Source organism: Rhineura floridana, chromosome 1 (genome assembly GCF_030035675.1).
Source record: "Rhineura floridana isolate rRhiFlo1 chromosome 1, rRhiFlo1.hap2, whole genome shotgun sequence".
Lineage (NCBI taxonomy): Eukaryota > Metazoa > Chordata > Lepidosauria > Squamata > Rhineuridae > Rhineura > Rhineura floridana.
In genome coordinates, this window is record NC_084480.1 from 212,568,515 (window position 1) to 212,590,500 (window position 21,986).

Below are 21,986 nucleotides of genomic sequence, written 5' to 3' on the forward strand. Positions count from 1 at the left end.
GAACCGGGCAGAATACCTCTGAGGCTGACACATCCATCTCAGTAGATATTAGAAATGCCAAACCTCCACTACCACGACCTTTCAGGGCCGAGCGTTTTGCAGGCTTAGTCCAACATTTAAATCCATCTACAACTAGCGTATGTTCTTCTGTTAACCAAGTCTCTTGAAGGCATAAGATGTCAAACTGCCAAAGATAGGACTGTAGCTCTAAGTCTGCAGCCTTATTATTCCAGCCAGCAATGTTCCAATATATTATGCTGGAAAAAGGAGGGGCAAAAGGTTCTAGAGGCTCAAGTAGGCCTGACAGTACTTGAGTGCAGGCATCATGAGAAGTATAATTTCAATTTTTTGAGTCATTTAAAGAGTGAATTTGGTCAAGTTCTGGTCGTATCACACTTATTTATTTATTTATTTATTTATTAGATTTATATACCGCCCGACTAGCAATAGCTCTCTGGGCAGTGAACATAAAATAGCATAAAAAATACAATAAATAACAAAATAATACTAAATAATACAATCGAAAATCCAATACAATAACATTTTTAAAAATAAATCAATTTAACTTAAAATGCTTCAGAGAATAGGAAGGTTTTGACCTGGCGCCGAAAAGAGAGCAGAGTCGGCGCCAGGCGTACTTCCTTGGGGAGACTGTTCCATAGTTCAGGGGCCACCACTGAGAAGGCCGTAGATCTCGTCACTACCCTCTGGGCCTCCCTGTGAGTTAGAACCCAGAGGAGGGCCTTCGTAGCAGAACGTAGTGTACGGGCCGGTTCATATCGGAAGAGGCGTTCCGCAAGGTATCGTGGTCCCGCACCGTATAAGGCTTACATTAGAGATGGGCAGTTTCCCCATCCGCAAGAGAGGACGGGGTAACTGTGTGGACTGAGAAGTTAGATCTATCTCATTTGAAGCCAAGTATCGCCTTTCCGTCCAAGAAGGGGAGGTTGGAACTACGACACCTGGCTGCACTAAAATACAGTCACAGCCTGAATTTAGAATAGGCCGGGAGAAAGGAGGAAAGGACAACTTTTGCTGGTGGTGTAGGTCAGCCTTCAAGCGATCGAGCCTATTAATTATTTTAGTTTGCTCTTCTAAAGTGAGATCGGGAAAAACTTCTATCAATTGGAGATCTTCTGACTCGCGGGATTCGTTATTTATACTCTTTGGAGAGCACTGATACTCTAAAATTGAAGGCTGTGAAAGAACAGCTGGCTCAATAGAGAAATTGATAGAATTACTTATAGACATTCCTGACAAAGGTGGTCTGGTAACCAGTGGAAATGGAGGGGCCACAACCCCTGATCAAAGATAATAGCCAATGAGAGGAAAACTGAAACTCGTCCTCCCCATATACTGTAACGAATACCCCTGGCTTGCTTCACCCCGTAACGTCGATGCGCCTTCTCGCTCATTGGCGAGTGCGCATGCGTCCTTCTCGCCTCCTTCGTGAGGGCGGGGGAGAAGGGGCGCTCCGGCGCTTTTTGGGCAGCTGCTGTTCGATTAAGTGGTCCGCGAGCGCGCGTTCACCCGTGGAGTCTCGTGCGCAACCACGCAGGAGCTAGCCGTTAGTCGGCTAACCGGCCGGTGGGAAAAGGCGGCGGTTGCTCTCTGTATCTTACGGGTGCTTCCCCCCCCGCCCGCAGTTGAGGTTGGCGGCTGAGGGGGCCATGAGAAGGCGACTTCGAAAGGGGGCGGTGATGGCCGTTGTTGCCGCCGCCTGGCATCTACCTCCGTCTCCCTTCCTCTTCTCCGCCCCAAACCACGGGGCTCTCTGCGCCTGCCAGCCCTGAGGAAGGCCTGAGACCCACCATCACCGGTGGGAAGCGGACAGCGAGCGAGCGCGCGCCGCCTCCTCCTGGCTTCTACCTCTGCTGTCCTCAATGTCTCCCCTGCCGCGGGGAGCCCACCCCATCCGCACCCCTTCGGCCCACAGCAGCCCCGTGGGAGCCCGGCCTCCCCTTCGAGACTGGTGGCGGAGTCAGCCACGACTTTCCGGGGGGTGGCCCAGCAACGACGGAGCCGGCCAGGCCGCCTCCACCGCGGCAACAATGAAGGCGGAGGCGGGGGACAGCAGCATGATCAACCTGTCGGTCCAGCAGGTGCTGAGTCTCTGGGCGCACGGTACCTCGCTCCGGCATCTCACTGGTAACGACCGGGCAGGCGCAGCGCAGGGGGAGGCTAAGGCGACCTGTCTTATATGGTGACTAGGGAGCACATGCTGGGGGTGTAGGACATGCTCCATCTCTGGTGTCGCCAGCTGAAAGAATCTCGTGGGAAAAACCCTAGAGGGCCGCTACAGGGCAGAGCAGAGAATACTAGGACAGATGGTTCAACGGTATAGTTGTATCCAGCAGTATGTGGGTGTAAGGTAGCTCCTGGGTCAAAAGGGCAGGTAAAAACGTGTGATCATAAATGGGGAGTACTATACAAGATTGGAGGCTAGATGTACTTTCTGAACTCTTGTCTCTGTAGTATGGAGTGCTTTCAGGTCCCTTGCTTTCTATAGGATCATAGATGTAACGAGACTTTCTGTGTCTGGCTTCCTTTGCTAGGATGTCCCTGAGGGTACGTTTAATATGTTGTTTTCTGCAGTCCAGATCTGTGGGATCTGACTCCTCTATTTCCTCTAGGACTAGGTGCCCAACACGCACAGAGTATATGTTGTCTGATGAAACGTTGCCTCAGTTTAAGAATTTTTGTGGTGACTAAAAAGGCATCTCCCACATCAGTGAAGGTACATGCCTTTGGCTAGGACAGTTTTCATGGCCCTAGCTCTTGTTCGGTATTATAAAAATACCAGAGAGAGAAGAGATCTTAAGTCTCCTTTCAGAAATCCCATTCTTCTCTGGAGTATGACTGAAAGTGCTCCTGTGCAAAATGCCTTGTTCCTCCAGGAAACTTTGTGTTTGGTGCAATATAAACTTTGTAGTGCTTTCGGCTTCCTTTCAAATTTTGTGCTCACCATGGAGATGTATTTCTTCAGCATCTCATGCGTTTGACTCTTGTCCTTCAATAAGTAAGTCACACAGTACCTTGAAAAATCATCCACAAAAATTAGAACATATCTATTCTTCCCAAGTGAGGGTACATTAAATGGTCCACAGAGGTCACTGTGTATGAGATCTAGCACCTTGGTGCTTCTCTTTTCAGTCCTTGGTGGAAATGAGGGCCTAACACCCTTTTCCTCAATGCAGTTTACGCACCTGCTTCCTTTATAATGGTTCTGTTGGTTTACCTTGATACCTGTGGCAAGGTTCTGCTTTTGTAGCTGTAGGATCTCCTTTGGATCGCGATGTCTCAGTCGTCTGTGCCAAAGTTCTAGGCTGGTCTGTTCGTTGTCCACCATGGCTGTGTTTGCTTGTTCAGCTGTAAGACTCAGTTCATAAACACCATCATTTTCATAAGCTAGTGCAAGCAATTCATCATCTTTGGTCACTGTACACTTTCCATCCTGGAAATGTATTGCAAATCCTTTCTTGTCTAAAGCTGAGACGCTCAGCATATTGCAATTTAAGTCTGGGACATATAAAACATGATCTGCCACATTTACTATGGTTTGATCAGATACCTTGCACCTAAGAGCAATGGATCCAGATCCATTAATGTTCATATATTGACCATTGGCAGTCTGGATTCTTCCTTCAGTATCACTGTTTATTTCATCAAATAAATCTTCATTATAACAACTGTGGTTTGTACATCCACTGTCTAAAATCCAGTTGTTTGATTTTTGCTTATAATTATTAGCAACAAGTCTCTTATGAGTTAAAAGGAAATTTCTTCCTCTCTGAGGTTCCTGCTTTTCCTTTGAGAAAGCATGCTGCCTTTGTTCTCTTTGTTTAAAATTGGGAGAGCTGCCATTGGCTGTTGAACTTTTGGGTGAGTCACAGTCCCTAGCCAGGTGACCGCGCCTCCCACATGAAAAACAGCATTGTGATTGGCTCTTAGGAGGGGCTTTTCCCTTCCTTTTATCTCTGCTAGTCATGTAATTTGATCCATTATCATTTGAGTCTCTTTGAATCACACATTCCTCTCTTAGTTTTGCCAGAGCTTCCTCAAACTGAATCTCAGGATTGTGGTTTAAAAGAGAAATAAAAGGATCAAATCTCTTTCCAAGAGATCCCAAAAGAACACCCAATTTCTGTTGGTGATTAAAATCAAGTCCAGCCAATTTCAATTTGTTGAAAATAAGCAACAAGGAAGTGATACGTTTTTCACAATTTTCCTTTGTCTGCAATTTTAAATTCACTATCTCTCGAATCAGCATTGTCTGACATCTAAAACTTTGAAGTCCAAAAGCTATCTGGAGTTTGTCTAGCATCTCCGAGGCAGATTTACACTCATTCACATAAACAAGCTGATCATCCTTCAGAGAATCAAATATTATAGCTTTTGCAAGAGAATCTTTGTCTTCCCAAGAAGCTTGCTTCTTGATCATTCCCTTCTGGTTTAGGATTTTCAATACAGCACCAAATTTTCTCTGGTGCTAGGATAATTCTGATTCTACTTTTCCACTGGTCAAAGTTAACAGCGGATACTTCAGGCATTCTTCTTGAAAAACCTCTGCTTTGCTGATACATGCTTCCTGGTCTGAGAATAACTTTTGTTATGCTAAAACAACTCAAGGAAGTAACAGCAGCAAAAATAGTCTCCTTTAAAGCTGGTGTCTTGATACAGAGCAAAGGGGGAAAACAAAATACGCCAAAAAATACTTAAAATAAAACCCAAAAAATCTGGTTTAATTCTCAACTATTTCTGGGCAACATAACCTGTTTGGTATTATAAAAAAATACCAGAGAGAAATAAGAACTAATTTGGTTGGTCCTATTTCTTAGCAGAGATATAAAAAAACAAGCAGCAGAATGAGAATGTAAACCAGGCCCACCTTTCTCTATGTAAATAACAACAGACACAATCTTCTTAGGTAAAAGATAAAACATTTACTCACGAATTCTTCATATGTTCAGAAACATAGGCTCTAGCTTAGATGAAAGAAAATGGTCTCAGTCCATCTTAGTCTCTAGTATTGATGCTCTCAGCAGAGAGAGCATCTGCCATGCGGCCTCTCCCAATGGTGGATAGATCAGCAATGGAGAATATGCAAGAAATCCCCCAGGACAAAGGAGGAGGAAACCACGTAACTAACCCCACCCACTAGGAAGTTACATCATGGTAAAACAGGTACATGGGATATTCCCCAAATATCCCTTAAAGGGAACGTGCAACATTTGCCTATTCCAACAGCTCTATGCTGCCATGCCAAATTAAGAGTGTGAAATCCCCATGTTCCTGGAGGACATGTTGTGACTCTTTAGGATATTTGCCTCTTGTGCTCTTATGTCCTAATCAGTTCACAAAGATTTTTGGAAATGTACCCCAAACTAAGGAATTATTGTATCTTTTGTGAAAGTCTTCAACATTTAATGAAACCTTTTTGGAAAATCATATAGTTTCAAGATTATTGATAGTGAAAGGCTGTAATGGCAGCAACTTCTGTGAGATCAGTTCTGATGTACAGTTTTTTTGAGGGGTGTTACCTGCCTGTGTTAACAAACTGGGAGTATTTTATATTTAAAGATAGTTTTATTCAAGGACAGTAAACACTTTTTTTTATATAGCTCAGTGGTACTGCTGTGTGGTTAAAAGTGTGAGGATCTAGCAAATGGCATCCTGTATTCACTGATACCTCATTGGATGATCATATAATCCTATTTTATGTCCTCTAATGACCTGAACTGTTCATTGTGTTCAGGTAAAATTATTAGTAGTTATACGAGCATGAACATTTGCTTTTCATCTTGTGGAGAAACACTATTTTGCACAGAAGCTACAAAACATTGCATCTTGAAAGTTCTGCATACTTACAACTATTCTGTTTACTCTGAAGTAAATCTTATTTTTTTCAATGTGATTTACTTCAAAATTAGTATGCATAATTGTAGGCGAAGGATTGCATTTAACACTGCTGCTGTGCAAGCAGAATGAATTCCCTCTTGCATAATAGGACTTTCTCTTCCACCCTGTAGCTTCCTGGGCACCCTCAAAATCTGATCCAGGTTTGGGGGTTCAAGCAGGTCTGCAGGAAAAGAAGAAGGAAGCCCCATGTGAGCAGAAGTCTGCTTGCACAGTGTTGGATATGATCCTGAGACTGTAATCCTAAGTGATCTTTTATAGTGTCTTTGCATGTTTATAGACAGGATTAGACAGAATTCTTGCCTCTAAATTATGCAGTGCAAAAGGCCACGTGGGCTACATGATCAAAGTTTTACTTTTCAGTGCACAAAAAAAACCTAAGGGAGATTTATGATAAAGGTTTATAAAAGTATGTATGGTAGAAAACGTGGATGAAGATTTTCTTTCCTTATGGCCATTTCATGAAAATTATTGGCAAATCAATTGATGCAGTGAATAATTAAATTTACTGCTGCAAGATGTGGTGATGGTCACTGATGAAGGGGATTAGACAAATTTATGGTGGATAAGTCCATCAAATGCAATCAACAATGATAATAAAACCTCATGGTTCAGAAGCAAGATGCCTCAGAATGTCAGGTGCCTACAGCAAATAGTAGAGAAGAGCTTGGAGTCCTCATTCCCTCTTTGTAGACTTATTGGAAGCATCTGATTGGCCATTCCCAGTAATGTGATTCATGACTAAGTGGATCCCTGGTCTTATTCAACAGGACTTTTCTTAAGTTCTCAGACTGAGCTCTCAATCTCTAATAATAATATTCTTTCTGATAGTGATGTTAGAACTGTTACTGATCTCATTTATGTGGAGCTCTTTAAGCACTTAATAAAAGTGCTGTAAAAGTAGCTGGTATAGCACAGGGGGGAGGAGAGCCTAGCTGGGAGTCCAGAGTCTGTGAGTTCAAATCCCCGCTCGTGTCTCTTGGGTGTCAAGGGCCAGCTAAAGATCATCCCCACAGCGAGTGGCTCAGGCATTACGTGCCCTGCCACCTGTGCAGTCATGGGCAAGCTGCATAGTCCCAAGGAGCCCCGTTGCCCCCCAGCTGGCAGTTGGGAAAAGGAAAGGGGCTGGCTTGTGCAGCTGTAGCAAGCTGAGCAGGCCCTAGCCAGCTGGAGAGGACTAGCTTCAGAGGGAGGCAATGGTAAACCTCTTCTGAATACCGCTTACCATGAAATCCTTATTCATAGGGTCGCCATAAGTCGGGATCGACTTGAAGGCAGTCCATTTTTTTCATAAGTATTACATTGGGAGTAAAGCACCAATGCATGTTACAAGTAACCTGAACCAGTGGGAGGCAATAGACAGAAAAGCAATCTATTCTTCCTTCTGCTGAAACCTCCTCTAAAGTGTGTGTTATTTTTACTTTGCTCCTTCCCCTCCTTAAATTCCTGTCTTTGTTCTCAGTTAGTAATAGCTCTTTGAGTGCAGGCTGCATGGTTGTTTCAGCATGTATGACTTTATCTATTTGTAGTAATAAACCTGAAGTTTTTTTTATTCTTTATTCTTTCAAATACCAGTCTTAACAGACCAGTTATTTCTGCACTTTGCTGCAGTATATATCTGCCAAAAACTCTTTTAACAGATTATGGGCCCAGCTTATTAACAGTGCAGAAAGTCTGAATGAAAGAATAATGGTGCAGACAGGTATTAATGGATGTGCCTTGATCCCAAGATTGGTACCAGAGAATTTCTGTGCATGGTTGTACAGAATTGAGACTCAGCTGGATGAAGGAGGACTTCAAGAAGTCCTGACAGAAAGATCCATGGAAGTAGCTGAGAGCATCACAGGATGGTATTCCAAAAATCGTAAGGCAAAAACCTTATTACTCCAGTGTTTGGCCAATATGCAGCTTATACATATGAAGAATGAAGGAACTGCTAGAGACATATTATTGGCCTTGAAAAATCTATATGGGAAAACTGAGGTGCAAGATCAAATTCAGATTTACAGAGAACTGTTTTCTGCTTAAGTAAAGGGGGGGACCCCTTGAAATATATGGAAAAGTTATTGTGAATCAGTTGCATGCCTCAGGAGGGAAATTTGATGATGAACAGAAAATTGCGATTTTGCTGGCATTCCTATCACAGGAATACTCTGCTTTTATTTCTGCTGTTGATGCTAAGGCAGACCCAGACTTTAAACTAGCCTTAGAGCCTAGGGAAGAGTGAGATACAGTAAACAGGCAGCTATTAGATTAAATTACACAGTCAAGGGAAGACAAAAGGAAAGGAAATTTGCATGCATGCCATCCAAGAGCCAGTCAGAAAAGGGCGCTCAGCCTGTGTTTCGACTGTGGTCAGAAAGTACTGTTTAAGTGCATGGGGTGCACAGGGGGAGGAGAGGGGGAAGTTCAGTTGCGCAAGTGGACTGTTTAACAAAAGAGACTGTTTAGCAGCCAAAGAGAGCTCTCCCTGCATGTTCCTTGACCCTGAGCTACCCATCCAATACTGGGGAGAGACTGTGATGACAGCTACCTGCAGAATCAACTATGTCAACAGGCAAAGCTCCATTTGAACCGTGGCACAGACGAAAACCAAGCGTACAGCGCATCAAAAGTATTTGGATCCAAGGCTTATGTGCATGTACCAAAGAGAAGAGGTCAAAACTGAATGACAGAGCTGCAGAAGGAATAATGGCCAGCTATGCTTCAGGGAGCAAAGGTTATAGAATATTGGCTGTAAGAACAGGCAAGATCACAGTGAGTAATATTGTCTACTCTAATGAAAGTGACAGAACCAGTACAAACCATGATGATGGAAAGTACCCAACAGAGGAAATCCACAGTCAAGAAGGGGAAATAAAATTCCAGTATGCAAAACTGAGGGTTACCTACCTGCATCACTAGCCAGAAGTGGTGATGCAAGGGCAGAAGGGAATGCAGGAAAAGCAGAAGAGAATGCAGGGCCGAAAGTCACTATGCAAGCAGATGGGGCTCCTGAGCCAGAACTCAGACTTTCATCCCGACCCAACAAAGGCATACCAGCTACACAACTATCCTACCTTGCAAAGGCAGCATGAACCCTCAGCATGGGCAGAGATTGAGAGAATGCCTGCAGTAGAAACCAGTGAGTGGAGAAAAGCTGTACAGGAAGAAATAGAGGCTCTACACAAAAACCAGACTTGCACATTCACAGAACTGCCAGCATCCAAAGGTCTGTGGGGGTTGTAAATGGGTGTTCAAAGCAAAGCAAAATGCAGAAGGGAGATGCAGAGATAAAAACCCAGACTAGTAGCCAATGGCTATTCCCAGAAATATGGGGAGGACTACAATGAAGCATTGGTTCCTGTAGTAAAGTATACCACAATAAGGACAATTTTAAGTGTGGCAGCATCAAGGAAAATGCATATTGAACACTTAGATGTGAAGACAGCTTTCTTACATGGAGAAATTGAGGAAATCTACATGAAACAACTTCCTAGATTTGAAAAATCAGGAGACAAACCACTTGTGCGCAAACTTCACTAAAACAAGCAGCAAAAACATGGAGTGAAAAACTGAATCAGATGCTCATCAGAGAAGGTTTCAAGCAAGGTAAAGCTTATCCCTGCCTCTGCGCATAATACAGAAATGGTAGATAGATGTGTATGCTAATTTATGTTGGTAATCTACTTTTGAGTTACGAAGATGAAACTGAGCATGAGGAAATTATACATCACCTGAATTGAGAGGCAGAGGTGCAGCAACTAGAAGACATTACCCACAACCTTGGGATCCAAAAAGAAAAAGAGGAAGATGGAAGCTATGCCTCAGCCAGAATGGACAGATCTCTGAAATACTAGAGTAGCTAGAACTCAAGGATGCCAATCCAGTGGCTGCATCCATGGAGTCAAATGATTTAAAAGGAGATGAGAACAGTAACTCTTCCACAGAATGACAAATACAGGTCAGCTATAGGAAAGTTGCTGTATGTGGCAACCACAGCAAGACCAGATATAGCCACAACGGTAGGAATACTGTGTAGAAAGACCAGCTCACCAAGGGAAAGACATTGGACAGCTGTAAAGAAAGTGGCCAGCGGACTGTATTTAAACGGGACTGTAAACCTGAAACTAAAGTTATAGGCCACCTATAGTCCCAGACTAGTAGTTTACACAGATGCAGATTGGGCCAGAGACATAGCAGATTGCAAATCCACCAGTGGAAACTTGTTCTCTATGGAGATGGAGCAGTTAGCTGGACAAGTAAGAAGCAGGATGTATTGGCAGCCGCATCTACTGAAGCTAACAAGGGCTTATTGCATGATTACAGATATTCTCACTAAGCCACTTCCCAGAGACCACTTTCAACATCTGAAGAGAGAAGATAAATCTTGTGGACTTGAGCACATGTTGTTGATATGGGGCGTTGGGAGTAAAGAACCAACACATGTTACAAGTGACCTGAACAAATGAAGGGCAATAGACAGAAAGTCAATCTATTCTTCCCTCTGCTGATTTCTCCTCTAAAGTGTTTGTTGTTTTGCAGGCCTGTTCCTCCCTTTCCTCCCTTATTTTCTTGTTTTTGTTCTCAGTTAATAATGGCTCCATGTGTGCAGGCAGCGTGGCTGTTTCAGTATGTATGACTTTACCTCTTTGGAGTAATAAACTTGAGTTTCTTTATTCTTTCTACTACCTGTCTTAACATACTAGTTATTTCTGTACTCCACTGCAATATATATCTATCAAAAACTCTTTAACATATTATGCATCTAGCTATTCAGCACTGTAGTTGACACAGATAAAGATTTGCTTGAGTAATAAACCATATCTGAAGTAGTCCTAAGTTACTATTGGTAAAAAGATGGTTCATTTAAACAAACATGAGTGCTGAATGCACAGAATACAGTGACCCTAATCATTAACCAAAGCAGTATCTGACTGGAATAGATGTGGAGGTGTTCAGGTGAAACTGTGTGTACAATCAAAATGTGTCATACTTTTCACTGGTAGGCTACTTAATACATTAGGTAACATCTATTCTTTGGAACTCCCTGCTCATTAATATTAACTAGTTGCCTTCACTGTATTTTTTTAGTGCCTGCTGAAAACATTTTTGCTTCAGCAAAAAAGTAACGTCATTTCACTATGCATAATTATATTAAATTGCTGAAACTATTTGTATTTAAATATTTTGTTAACTTGTTTTTAATACTTGTTTTTATTAATGTTTTAATGAATATTTTAGATTTTTCTTTGTAAACCATTTAGAGATCTTCTGTTGAGTAAGTGAAGTGATATGTACATTTTGTGAAATAAGTAATGCATCCCGTCAGCACAAGCATATCTGCTTCTGCAGTGGGACTTTCTACCCTCCTCCCCCCATGCATGCCCTCCTTAAATCTGCTCTGGAGGATTGGGAGAACCCTTTGTACAGATTTAAGGGGTGCAGAGAAGAAGAGAAGGGTTGAAGTTCAATTATACAAGTGGAAATCCTTGTGCTGATGGGACTGTGACGTAGGACTACATTGGATAAAACCCAAAATAACATTAGCCTATTGATTTATAAATAGTAAACAATAAATGTTTCTAAGTATATTACTATTTACTGGTTTATCTTAAATATTTGCTTTTCTTGAATTTTCTTCTTTTACTACTTTAGCACATTGACTGAGGTTTCCACTATAATTCCAAGATCTTTTTTGTGTGTGGGTATAATTCAGATCCCATCACTATATATGTGAAGTACCATGGTTTTTGCCCCAGTACATACTGCCTTCCATTTACTTACCCTGGCTCTCATCTTCCATTCTATCTGATAAAGTGGATGCTAGTCCACAAAATCTTAGGCTATAATAAATTTTTAATTTTAAGATGCCACAAGACTGTTATTGTTACAGCAGACAAGCAATGTTCTTTCTTTGGAAATTGTCTTCTATTCTACTGCCTAATCAACTAGTCTGAACATGTGAAGGCTGTGGCAGGGCATGCTATACCCAGGGAGAGCTATCTGCAACAAGATTAGGGTTCTAAGGAATCTGATGGATTCACTGAGTACCATTTAATTTATAAATTAAATCTCATGAATCACCATGCATTCTGTCATACAGCAAGCTAAGATCCCTGTTTAATCACTTAACCTGTAAACACTGCTCTTATAGCTTCAGTGGCTCCAGTTCGCAAAGATGAACACTTGTTAATATTTGTGGTATACCTCTGCCAACTGTGCTTGGTTGTCTCTGCTTTGGCATAGTTCATTTTTGGAAATAACTCCACAAATGTTTACTATTTGTTTACATTTTATCTGATAGTCACTTGTAGCCTAAACGGGGGGGGGGGGCAAATCAAACAGAACCAATTTTTGGAAATATTCCCAGCCTGATTGCTTGGGAAACATTCAACAAGTATGTTACTTAAATTTTGTGGATTTTATATTATTTGTTGTAAGGATCTTTGAACAAAAGGATGCAAGAGGGATATATTTAAATTACTTAAATAAACCAGGCATAGTATAAGGGATGGAAATTAATACAAGTGGTGTAATGTAATTCTGAACTTTAAGAACCACCATCTTAACATGGAATAAGTTTGTTAAAGCAGCCTTTGACGAACCTAGGTTTGCGTATGAGGCAATTGTTTCTCTGGCAAAATACGACTGCTACTATACAACTAATTCTGTTTCCTTTTGAGACCATGTGCTGCTTCATAGCAGTCCCCCATTAACTAATTTCCATTTTCATAGTTACACAACTTTCTCACAGTTTTCCTCAGAGATAGTAGCATTTAACACTAAAGAACAAAATCTTATTTTTATCCAGCATATGTACAATATGTCCTAGAAAGATGAAAGATTATTTGGGACACTGACTGATGGAAACAATTGTTGGAATTTCCCACATTTTAAAATTGGTCAGGACAGCACCATATAGCACTAATTCAGTCTTCATTTTTTCTAAACCCCCCCCCCCCACTGCTTTCAACATTGACAACATCCAGAAGCAATGTATTCATAACTAAAACGTTTTTGGCATAATCTGGGCAAAAGCTATTAGTTTGGCAGCTTGCTAATATTAGAGATGCTGACATCTTTGAAGGTGAACTACCAGTAAAATATCAGAAGGAATTAGTATTGTTCCTTCCTAGATAGTTTTCGGAAATTGGTTTAGTAGTAGCTTCATAAATATAACATAGATTAAAAAAAATGGAAACATTTTAATCTGCTAAAAATTACTAATAGGCTGACCTGAAATGTGTAGAGAAATAGGCAGTGGATATTATAATAGAAAGTGGAATAAAATAAGTTGTTGTTTGGCTAGGGTTATATCTGTGCATACTTTTGTATCTCTTTATAATTTGTCAAACCATGATAGGGATTAAATCAAATAAAGACTTTTTTCTCAGAAATGTTAACCTTCTATTTGATTGCTTTTTTCCAGAAATGTGGTACTGGGTTTTCCTATGGGCTCTCTTCTCCTCTCTCTTTGTCCACGGTGCTGCAGGAGTTTTAATGTTTGTGATGCTACAAAGGCATAGACAAGGGAGAGTAATCTCTGTCATTGTGGTCAGCATTGGATTTCTGGGTTCTGTAACTGGAGCTATGATAACCAGTAAGTCTTAAAACGTTTAAATACAGTCATGCTTTTTAAAAAATGATAATTATTAGCTATTTTAGTAACTGCTTATTTTAGTAACTGCTTATACTACTAAAAAAAACCTGCTACTGTTTTTTTTTGTTCATAACACTGGAGTTCTGGAAGGTTGTTCAGTGGTTGAGGGAAAAGGCCATATAAAATTTGCCATATTTTTCTTATGTCTCAATTTCAGAAGGAAGAGAGGGGCCTAGTACAGGATAAGAATTACTTATATTCTGTTCCCATCATTAGGAGGACTAACATCCTCTGGAGAGCTGTCTTGGAGATAACCACTCAATTTTTGTACTCTCTGGCTGTGTAGCAACATTAGGTACCCACATGCTCAGGCAATAATAATCCTTTTAGATAGGTAGTATGCCAGAACCACTGCAGAAACAGTCCTCAAGAGCAAGCAGCAGGGCATCACAGAACCAGGCACCTGGCAGCATTACTGTTCCTTACCAGGGTGATTTTCTTTCTAAGACAAGACCTCAGTACATAATGCTAAGGTTTGTTAAACTACAGTTTATTTAAACCATGGTTTGCCTGATCCTCTGAACCTAGGAGATTAACTATGGTTTGTTTATTGCCAGCTGACCACATTCTAAAGCCATGGTTTAAATTCACTTATGAATCTTGGTTTGTTTTAATGATGGCTTGGTGTTACATGCACCCTTCCTTAGCTATGATTTGTTTGGCCACCCCAACCCAGACTGTCATTCTTGTGGCTAACTCCTGGTTTGTAAAATATGGCTTAGCATTATGTGAGAACCAGACCGAGTGCTTAACTTCTCAGAATTAGAATTAAAGATGAAACATTTCAAAAAATGTTGAAACCATGAGAAAAAAGTGTGCCTTTTTTGGAAAAAACAAAAATGTTGGGGAAAATTGAAATATATATCATTGCTAGCTACTTATCAAACCTAGATTTATTTTATTGTTCTAACAATATAAAATGCATAATCTTTTAACTTAGCATTGTACTACTTGGCATATTTATGGAATTTGCAGAGTCTGTTTACTCTGTTTAGTGGATTTTACCCCCAGGTATGTCCACATAGGATTACAGCCTCAAAAGTATAAACACCTTACTTTTGAACAAGCAAAATTGTAACTATACCCAATACTAGAGATGGAGAGTTGCAAATTGCTGCACACTATGCAAAGCACATGTTTCATCGTTTTTGTCATCTGAGAAGAGGGGCAAGTTGAAAAACAAAAGACTGGTTTCTTAATTTGTGTATTATTTGGACAGAAACTATCTAATTTAGTCATAGTATTAAGGACTAGCAGCATATTTTAATATCAAGTGTAACTTAAACAATACTGAAAATACTGAACTCCAGGTGCAGAAATGGATTTGAGTGTTGTATATGTCTACAGTATACACAGTAATTATCATTCTTTAATGTCTTGCATTAAAATCTTCATACACATTTTGAGTGAATAAAATCTTGGTGATTACCTGTGACAGAGCCTTCTCGGTGGTGGCCCCCAATTTGTGGAATGCCCTCCCTAGTGAGGTGCATCAGTCTCCCTCACTATTAAATTTAGGAGAAATGTAAAAACATTTCCCTTTACCCAGGCATTTGATGGCTGAAAGTCCTGTCCTTGGCAAACCTGAAATTGTTAGTTTGAGAATAGATTATTGCTTTGAGGAGATTTTAACTGTTTTTGAAGGCTATTTTAAAACTGTTTTCAGAAGTTTTAATTGTAATGTTTTAGTATTGACATGTTTACTGCCCTGGGCTCCTTTGAAGGAAGGTGTGGGATATAAATTTAATACATAAGTGCATTTGCCATTTCACTTATTGTAAAAGAAAAAATATTATATAGGAGGCTTTTCAGTGTTCCCCAAAATGTCCTTTTTTATTTTTGTTTGAAAAAATGAGAAGAATCCTTGGGGTGGGGGAAGGAAAGATGATGTTTCTTCAATTTTTCCCATTTTTTTCTTGGGCGTTCTCATCTCTAGATTATCTTCTGTGGGGGGAGGAGGGATCATGTGATCTGCCTCTTTTTCTGAACAGAAGCAATATTTTGCCCATGACGACGTACTAAGGGCATCTTAGTACATTTAACATATTATGGATTCAGTGTGTTCTACAGCATTCCAAATGTTGTATCTTTTCAGAATTCCCTGTCCTAAGCAGCTCTGCTTAACTACAGGGTCATCTTTACACTGTTAAATACGATATAATGGAATAACATGCAATGGATTCCTCACAGGGTCTACCATTTGTAGAAGAAAACTGCTTTGAAAAGCATAATTTGCTGAGTTAATGTGGAAGCTGCAGTGAAGTGGCTTCTTCTCATACAGAGCATGCCAACACTTGCATGGGAGTTACCTGTATCAATTCCTTTCAAGATCCCTACATTATGGTACAAATGTGGTATGAGAAGGAGCCACATCTTCATGGCTGTTACACTGTGAAGAAGTGGAACCAGTCTGTTATGTGTCTGTGTCATTTTATAGATTGGTTCTATTGTAGCTGTTTCCATGAACTTACTAAATTAAATAACTTTTTGAAATGTCACTCATTTCTCTGCCATTATTTTCTACACCTTTGTAAAATAATTTATGAAGCATGGCTAAAATGTAGCATATGAAAGGTGTTTACAAGAATGTCAACTGACACTGAGTGGTCACTTTTTCAGATAATTTTCTGTTCTTTAATACATCCCTTTTTATAGAGGCACGCATGGAAATATAGAGAGTGGGCTATATCCAAAGCAGTGTGAATGGAGTTCTGCTAGCACTTCTGTTTCTTCTCATTCCCCTGCACACCCCTCAAATCTGGTCTGGATGGTCCCCCAACCCTCTGGTGCTGATTTTGAGGATGTGTGGGGGGAGAAGGGGAAAATTCTGTTCTGCAAGGCAAGTCTCTTGTGCTAGTGAAAGGAAGTGTTTGATGCCACCCAGTATTCCCAGATTACAATTTGGGCAAACCTCTAACATGCCTTCATTAGATCACAATATTTTCCATTACCCAGCCTTTTCATCATTGACTGTGGCAGTATCTTGGCTCAATAAGCTGAGATATAAATGAGCTCTATACCCACAAATGCAGCTCCTTTCCTCCTCCCTTTGCAGCACATTGAATATAATGTGTGGATTGCCTTTTATTCACAGTTTACTGTTTTGTCGAAACCATGAAACTGTGGATACCAGCTTCATCACAAGCTAGGATCTTAAACCATGGTCTGAAGTTGGCTTAATAGCCTGGCTTGTTACAAAGCTGGTAACAATAGCTTCATGGTGTGGACAAAACGAGAAACTCTGGTTAATTGGCTACTTCCATACTGCATTCAAGTGTGCTATGAAGAGAATAGGGAAACAGCTGTACCTGCAGGTGCAAGGCTTGTTCCTGTTTGAACTTACTACGCCTTGATTGTCTGAATTGGGTCAAAATCCTGTTTATTCCTAAGCATATCTAGCAACTAAAAGGTATGCTTGCCATAATATCCCAGTTGATGGTGTTTGATAAAGGTGTGTTCCCATGCCCAGGTCTCCTTAATAGAGTAGCTTGGCAAGATTGTTTTGAAGAAGTTGAGGGTGGAGAAATAGATTAGGCTTCAAGGGAGTTTAGACTAGTTCAACAAAAACCATGCAATGTGATTAATATCTATTTCTGAATGTTTAGGGTATCTAAATTTAGTTATACCACATCAGCAGTGGTCATTGTAGAACTGAGTTCTCTCTTAGGAAAATTCAGGCTGAACCAAATCCAACACATTGTCAATTAGCTTATTGTGTCAGCCTTGTAATACTGATTTTTTTGAATAGGGCATGTAAACTACTAATTAATTTTATCATTTATTATTTATTTGTTATATAGCCACCCATCAATAAATATTTCCTGGGTGGCTTACAATGAAGTATTAGATGTAGTCTAGACAAAGATAAGCAACCCCATTAATTTGAATGGGAGAGTCAAGCATATGTGTCTCCCAGTGAGATGAGCGGACTTTATATTATTGGACCATGCCTAATGTGGTGTAATAGAACATTAACATTTGAGAATTTGGATGCTGAAATGTCTTCTAAATAAAAATATATTTTAGTATTTCTTGTTTTAACCTCTTTTTCCCCTCTCCTTGTGACTCTCTAGGTGCAGCAGTGGCTGGAATTTACAGAGTAGCTGGGAAAAGCATGGCTCCTTTAGAAGCACTGGTGTTTGGAGTTGGCCAGACTGTACTGACACTAATTATATCCTTTTCAAGGATTCTTGCTACACTTTGAAACTTCTGTGAAAATTTGGTTTTTTTTATAAAAAGGAAACAGTCTGCAGTGACGCTTTCCAGAAGTCATTTCAGTAGCTGATGGATTTGAATTGCAAGGAGAAATGTATGGTATGTGGACTTCAAAGCTAGAGGTCCTGTCCTTTTAGAAAGGAGTTCCCTCTAGAGTCCAAAAATGACGCACTACTGCACTGCACCTAATGTGCCTCTGTCACAGGCAAGGTGTGATCAGTTTAGGAGAAGCTGCAAGATAAAGCACCTTGTGGAACTGCTAATCAGGCAAATAGTGATGTGATCATTGTTCATAACAGTATTGAAGAAAATACAGGGGCATATCTGAAGAATGGATAAATGTGCCAAATGCAAAATTGATTTGTTTTTTAAAAAAATATAAATATATATATATTGATAGTGTGACCATTTAAATGTGTAGTATTTGAGTGCTGCAAACATAGTTTTAAAAATTCAGATATACCAAAAAGGCACTTGTTTAATATTATAATAACTGAATCCAACCCAACACAGAATATTAACAAGCCTATGGAAGAAAAGTTGCTTGAGTATTAAATTTACATATGAGCATTGCTGGGATTCAGTGACTGAAACAAAAGTCTAGTAAGGATGTGAATGTGGCTGACCCAGTATAGGAACTCTTTTGAAGAAATTTAAGATATATCACATTCACTACAACCAGCCTTTTAGTAACATCATTTCTGTGCTTTTGATACTTTTATCAAGTTATATACATGTCTCAAATTCATGGTCACAGATTGGAATAAAAGCTGGATCAGTTGACTAAAACTAGCTTACAAAATGAAACCTAAATTATTCTGAAGACTTAATTGCATTGATAATGACTGTTGAAACATCCAGTAATGTTATTTTAAGACCAGGAAGAGCCATCAGTCTTGAAAAGCACACGTTTACAGTATTGTCTGATCTAAAGTAAGACAAAAATAGTGTGGAAACAAAAAGGGAGGTAGTTTTTCTATGTGATTATGCCCGAATTCTGAACAAAACATTTATTCTGGTACATTATCTGTTTACAAAAAAAGGAGAGAACTTAAAATATTTCTATTCTTCCAACCTTGAGCTAATTTGGAGATGATTATATGTGTCTTTCATATGCTTAGCTTCTAGTAGACATGTTCTGTGTGTGTTGTTTCAGCAAGAGCAGTGGTGGTGTGACTAATGTCTTTACTGTAAAATGTTATGAAGTGACTACAAAAACGACAAGACACTATCTAAATCAACAAATGTAAGTACTGGTAAGGAGTGAATAAATCATATCTTTGGGCTGATTCACACACTGTCTACTCAGTGAGGATGCACATGAAATCAGCACGCACACATAGTCTGCATTAGAATGTGAAAAAAGGGAGCAGGCTCCCTACTTCTGAATACCGGTACAGGTGGCAGTAGCTTGAGAACCCACATGAGCATTTACCAGAGATTGCTAGATACTGTCACTGCCCAACCACTGCACCCTTTTCAATAGCACCTCATTCACTCTGGCTGCAGCTGCTCTTCCCTGAGTTAGAGTAGCAATATCCAAGAATCTCCTTATTGGGAATTTGGGAAAAACAAGGCATATGCAGAAGAGAGGAGGGCTCTAGCTGACACTGCCTTTACTACTACTTCTGCTCTATTTCTGGTTGCTGTAATATTGGTGGTGGTAGGGCTTGATTCCATGTATTCCTTCACTAAGAGCGTAATGTCTGAATTAGCCCTTAGTTTCTGTTTAAAATTGGCGGCCTGTGCATGTCTACCTTCCTTCTAGGTGTATGACCACAGGTTGTCATGACAGCAGAAGTTAATGCCTACAGAAATCATAACTGCAGCAATAACACTTTGACAGCACAGTGCTTTGTTCCATAGCCTTTCTAAATATTGTGGTAAAATCACTATTTATAGTTGTATATATTAATAAATTACCACTAGAGGTTATTTTGCCTACTTTGGTCTAGAGATAACACTTTTAGATGACGTTCATTTTTATTCTGTCTTCATCTTTAATATTTGTAGTGATAGACTGCTATCCTGCAGGGACCTATGTCTATAACTGGAGCTTCTTCATTGTTGTGTGACTGCAGAATTTTGTTTACCATACCCACAAATGGAAGCTTCTTGTTTACCCAAAGCTCTAAATCAAAGTCATAGGGGAATGAAAATAGTATTAATACTAGGTATTTAAAGAAACATTGGCATATTTTGTTCTTTGTTTCAAGTAATTTAATTTAAATACCAAGGTACATTCTAACACTAGTATAAAATGATACATAATGTATAGTGCCTTGAGTATACGTTAGAATGCTTTTTTTGGCCCATTGTCAAATTTATTGCTGTTCTGTTTTTGCCATTAGGTTAACTGTTTGATGATAGCTTGTGGTAGGGGTGTTAACATTAAAGTAGGAAAAAAGTTGGAAACAATTGCTAGTGCTACCCCAGTTCAAGTCAGTGCAGAAAGGTTCTTGATTTTTTTTTAAATAGTCTTAGTTGGCAGAAGTATTAAGCACTGTATATCTTTAAGACTTTAGAGTTAGAAAACTCTTAACTTGTTTCATATTTTATTGAGGATCAGAACATGCTGTATGTGATACTGTTGTGAATGTTGTATGTAATGTTGTCTCTCGTGTTGTATGTAGTAATTTAATGAAGCTACGAAGCAAGCATTTCTCCAGCCCTGGTACTGAAGGTAGTTATGAAGACTGGATATGTAAATTTCTAAGTCTATTGACTTTAGGGCTATATGAAGAAATGTATTTCTGTACTTGAGGCTCAGATGCTTCCTATGTTTTCGGCTGCCTCATTCTGACAAAACTCTTATACTTGTCACATGAAACAAATCCCATCAGTATTAAGGCCAGGTTGGGAACAATTTATAGGCTAGATATGCACTTAAAATATTGCAACATGTTTATTTGGCAACAACAATATAAAGGGGTCTGCCCAGAAGAACTAAGCAGAACTGTTTTGCAACAGGAAGCAATTGTAGATCATGCCTTGTAACATTCAGAAAATGAGTTGTGTTCTAGGGTAAATCAATGTATACAATGACTTTTTCTATGAAATATGGTGAAGAAAATCTTCTCTTTCAGGCAGTGTTCAGAAATGGATATTAAAAGTACTGTATATGTTTTAAGAAACAGTGAATACATTTCTGGCATTATGGCTTTGAACAGAGTACATGAAATTTGTATTTTGAAGTGACTGCAGAGTTAGTTGTTTGTTGCATTTAAAAAAAAATAATATAATAAAACAGTAATGAAGTAACCAAGGAAAAGTGTTCATGATAGCAATATTCTGTATTCTGTTTTGAAAGTAATGTGTAAGGAGTAATGTTACTAGGGCATATTTTTTTTATCTGCTAAAAAGCGTGAGTTTCTTTGTAAGTAGATTCTTTCTTGCAAGCGTATAGTGAAATGTCTTTGTATGAATGGCATTAAAATTATACCTTCAGCTGCTATAGGAGATCTACACCAATACTCAAAACTTCATCTGAGGAAATGGCTGAACATGCTACTTTTGAGAAGTGTTCTCAAAAGCGTCCAGTGTAAAGTTTATGCAATACCAGTATTTGACCATGAACTGAATTAGTTTTTGAGGGGCATTGAAAATTTCATATTATTTAAGAAAAATTCTTCCAGATAATCTTCAGTTTCTTAACAACAGTTTAAGTTTCATGAACTGTTCTCTAACATACTTAGCAATTAAATTGTAAATTTTACTTACACAGAGCCACAAGTAACATTATGTTGGTTTAATTTATGAACATATGGACCAAAGAGGTGGTTAAGTATTAATTGTATTTATCTGTAATATAGCATTTTAAATATATTTTTCTTGATTAAATCTGAGGAAAGTAGTAGCTATTCCTCTTCAGTTTTGCACTTTGCTATATTTTGTTTCAGTATGATAAACTTATTTCTACTTGAAGCTTGCATATTTTTGTTGTATTGTAGTATAATCAAGCAATCATGTTTTCGGTATGATTAAACTGATTTTTAAAATTAGTTATGTTTGGATTTTGTTATCTATTTGAATGGATAGGTCAGTTTTCTTAAGTCTTTCCCCAAAATATGTTTAAGCCTAATATTTTAAGGCATTACTTTTTAGCTTGTCATCCAAATTCTTGCATAATTGTATACAGTGGATTGGATCCAGACTTAATCATGTTTAAAGTAGACACATTTAATTTCCGTGGGTCTACAGTAAGCATGCCTAT

The 21,986-nt window shown here is 39.3% G+C and overlaps 1 protein-coding gene across 1 annotated transcript; it reads left to right on the forward strand.

The window, feature by feature from the left end:
* The first annotated feature begins 1,481 nt into the window (after positions 1-1,481).
* Positions 1,482-21,644, forward strand: LOC133367898 (transmembrane protein 170B). The gene is made up of 3 exons (XM_061591988.1): positions 1,482-2,148; positions 13,328-13,498; positions 17,632-21,644. Exons 1-3 carry the CDS (start codon positions 1,884-1,886, stop codon positions 17,760-17,762), a joined length of 567 nt encoding a protein of 188 aa, XP_061447972.1. The 5' UTR covers positions 1,482-1,883; the 3' UTR covers positions 17,763-21,644.
* The last annotated feature ends 342 nt before the right edge of the window (positions 21,645-21,986 follow it).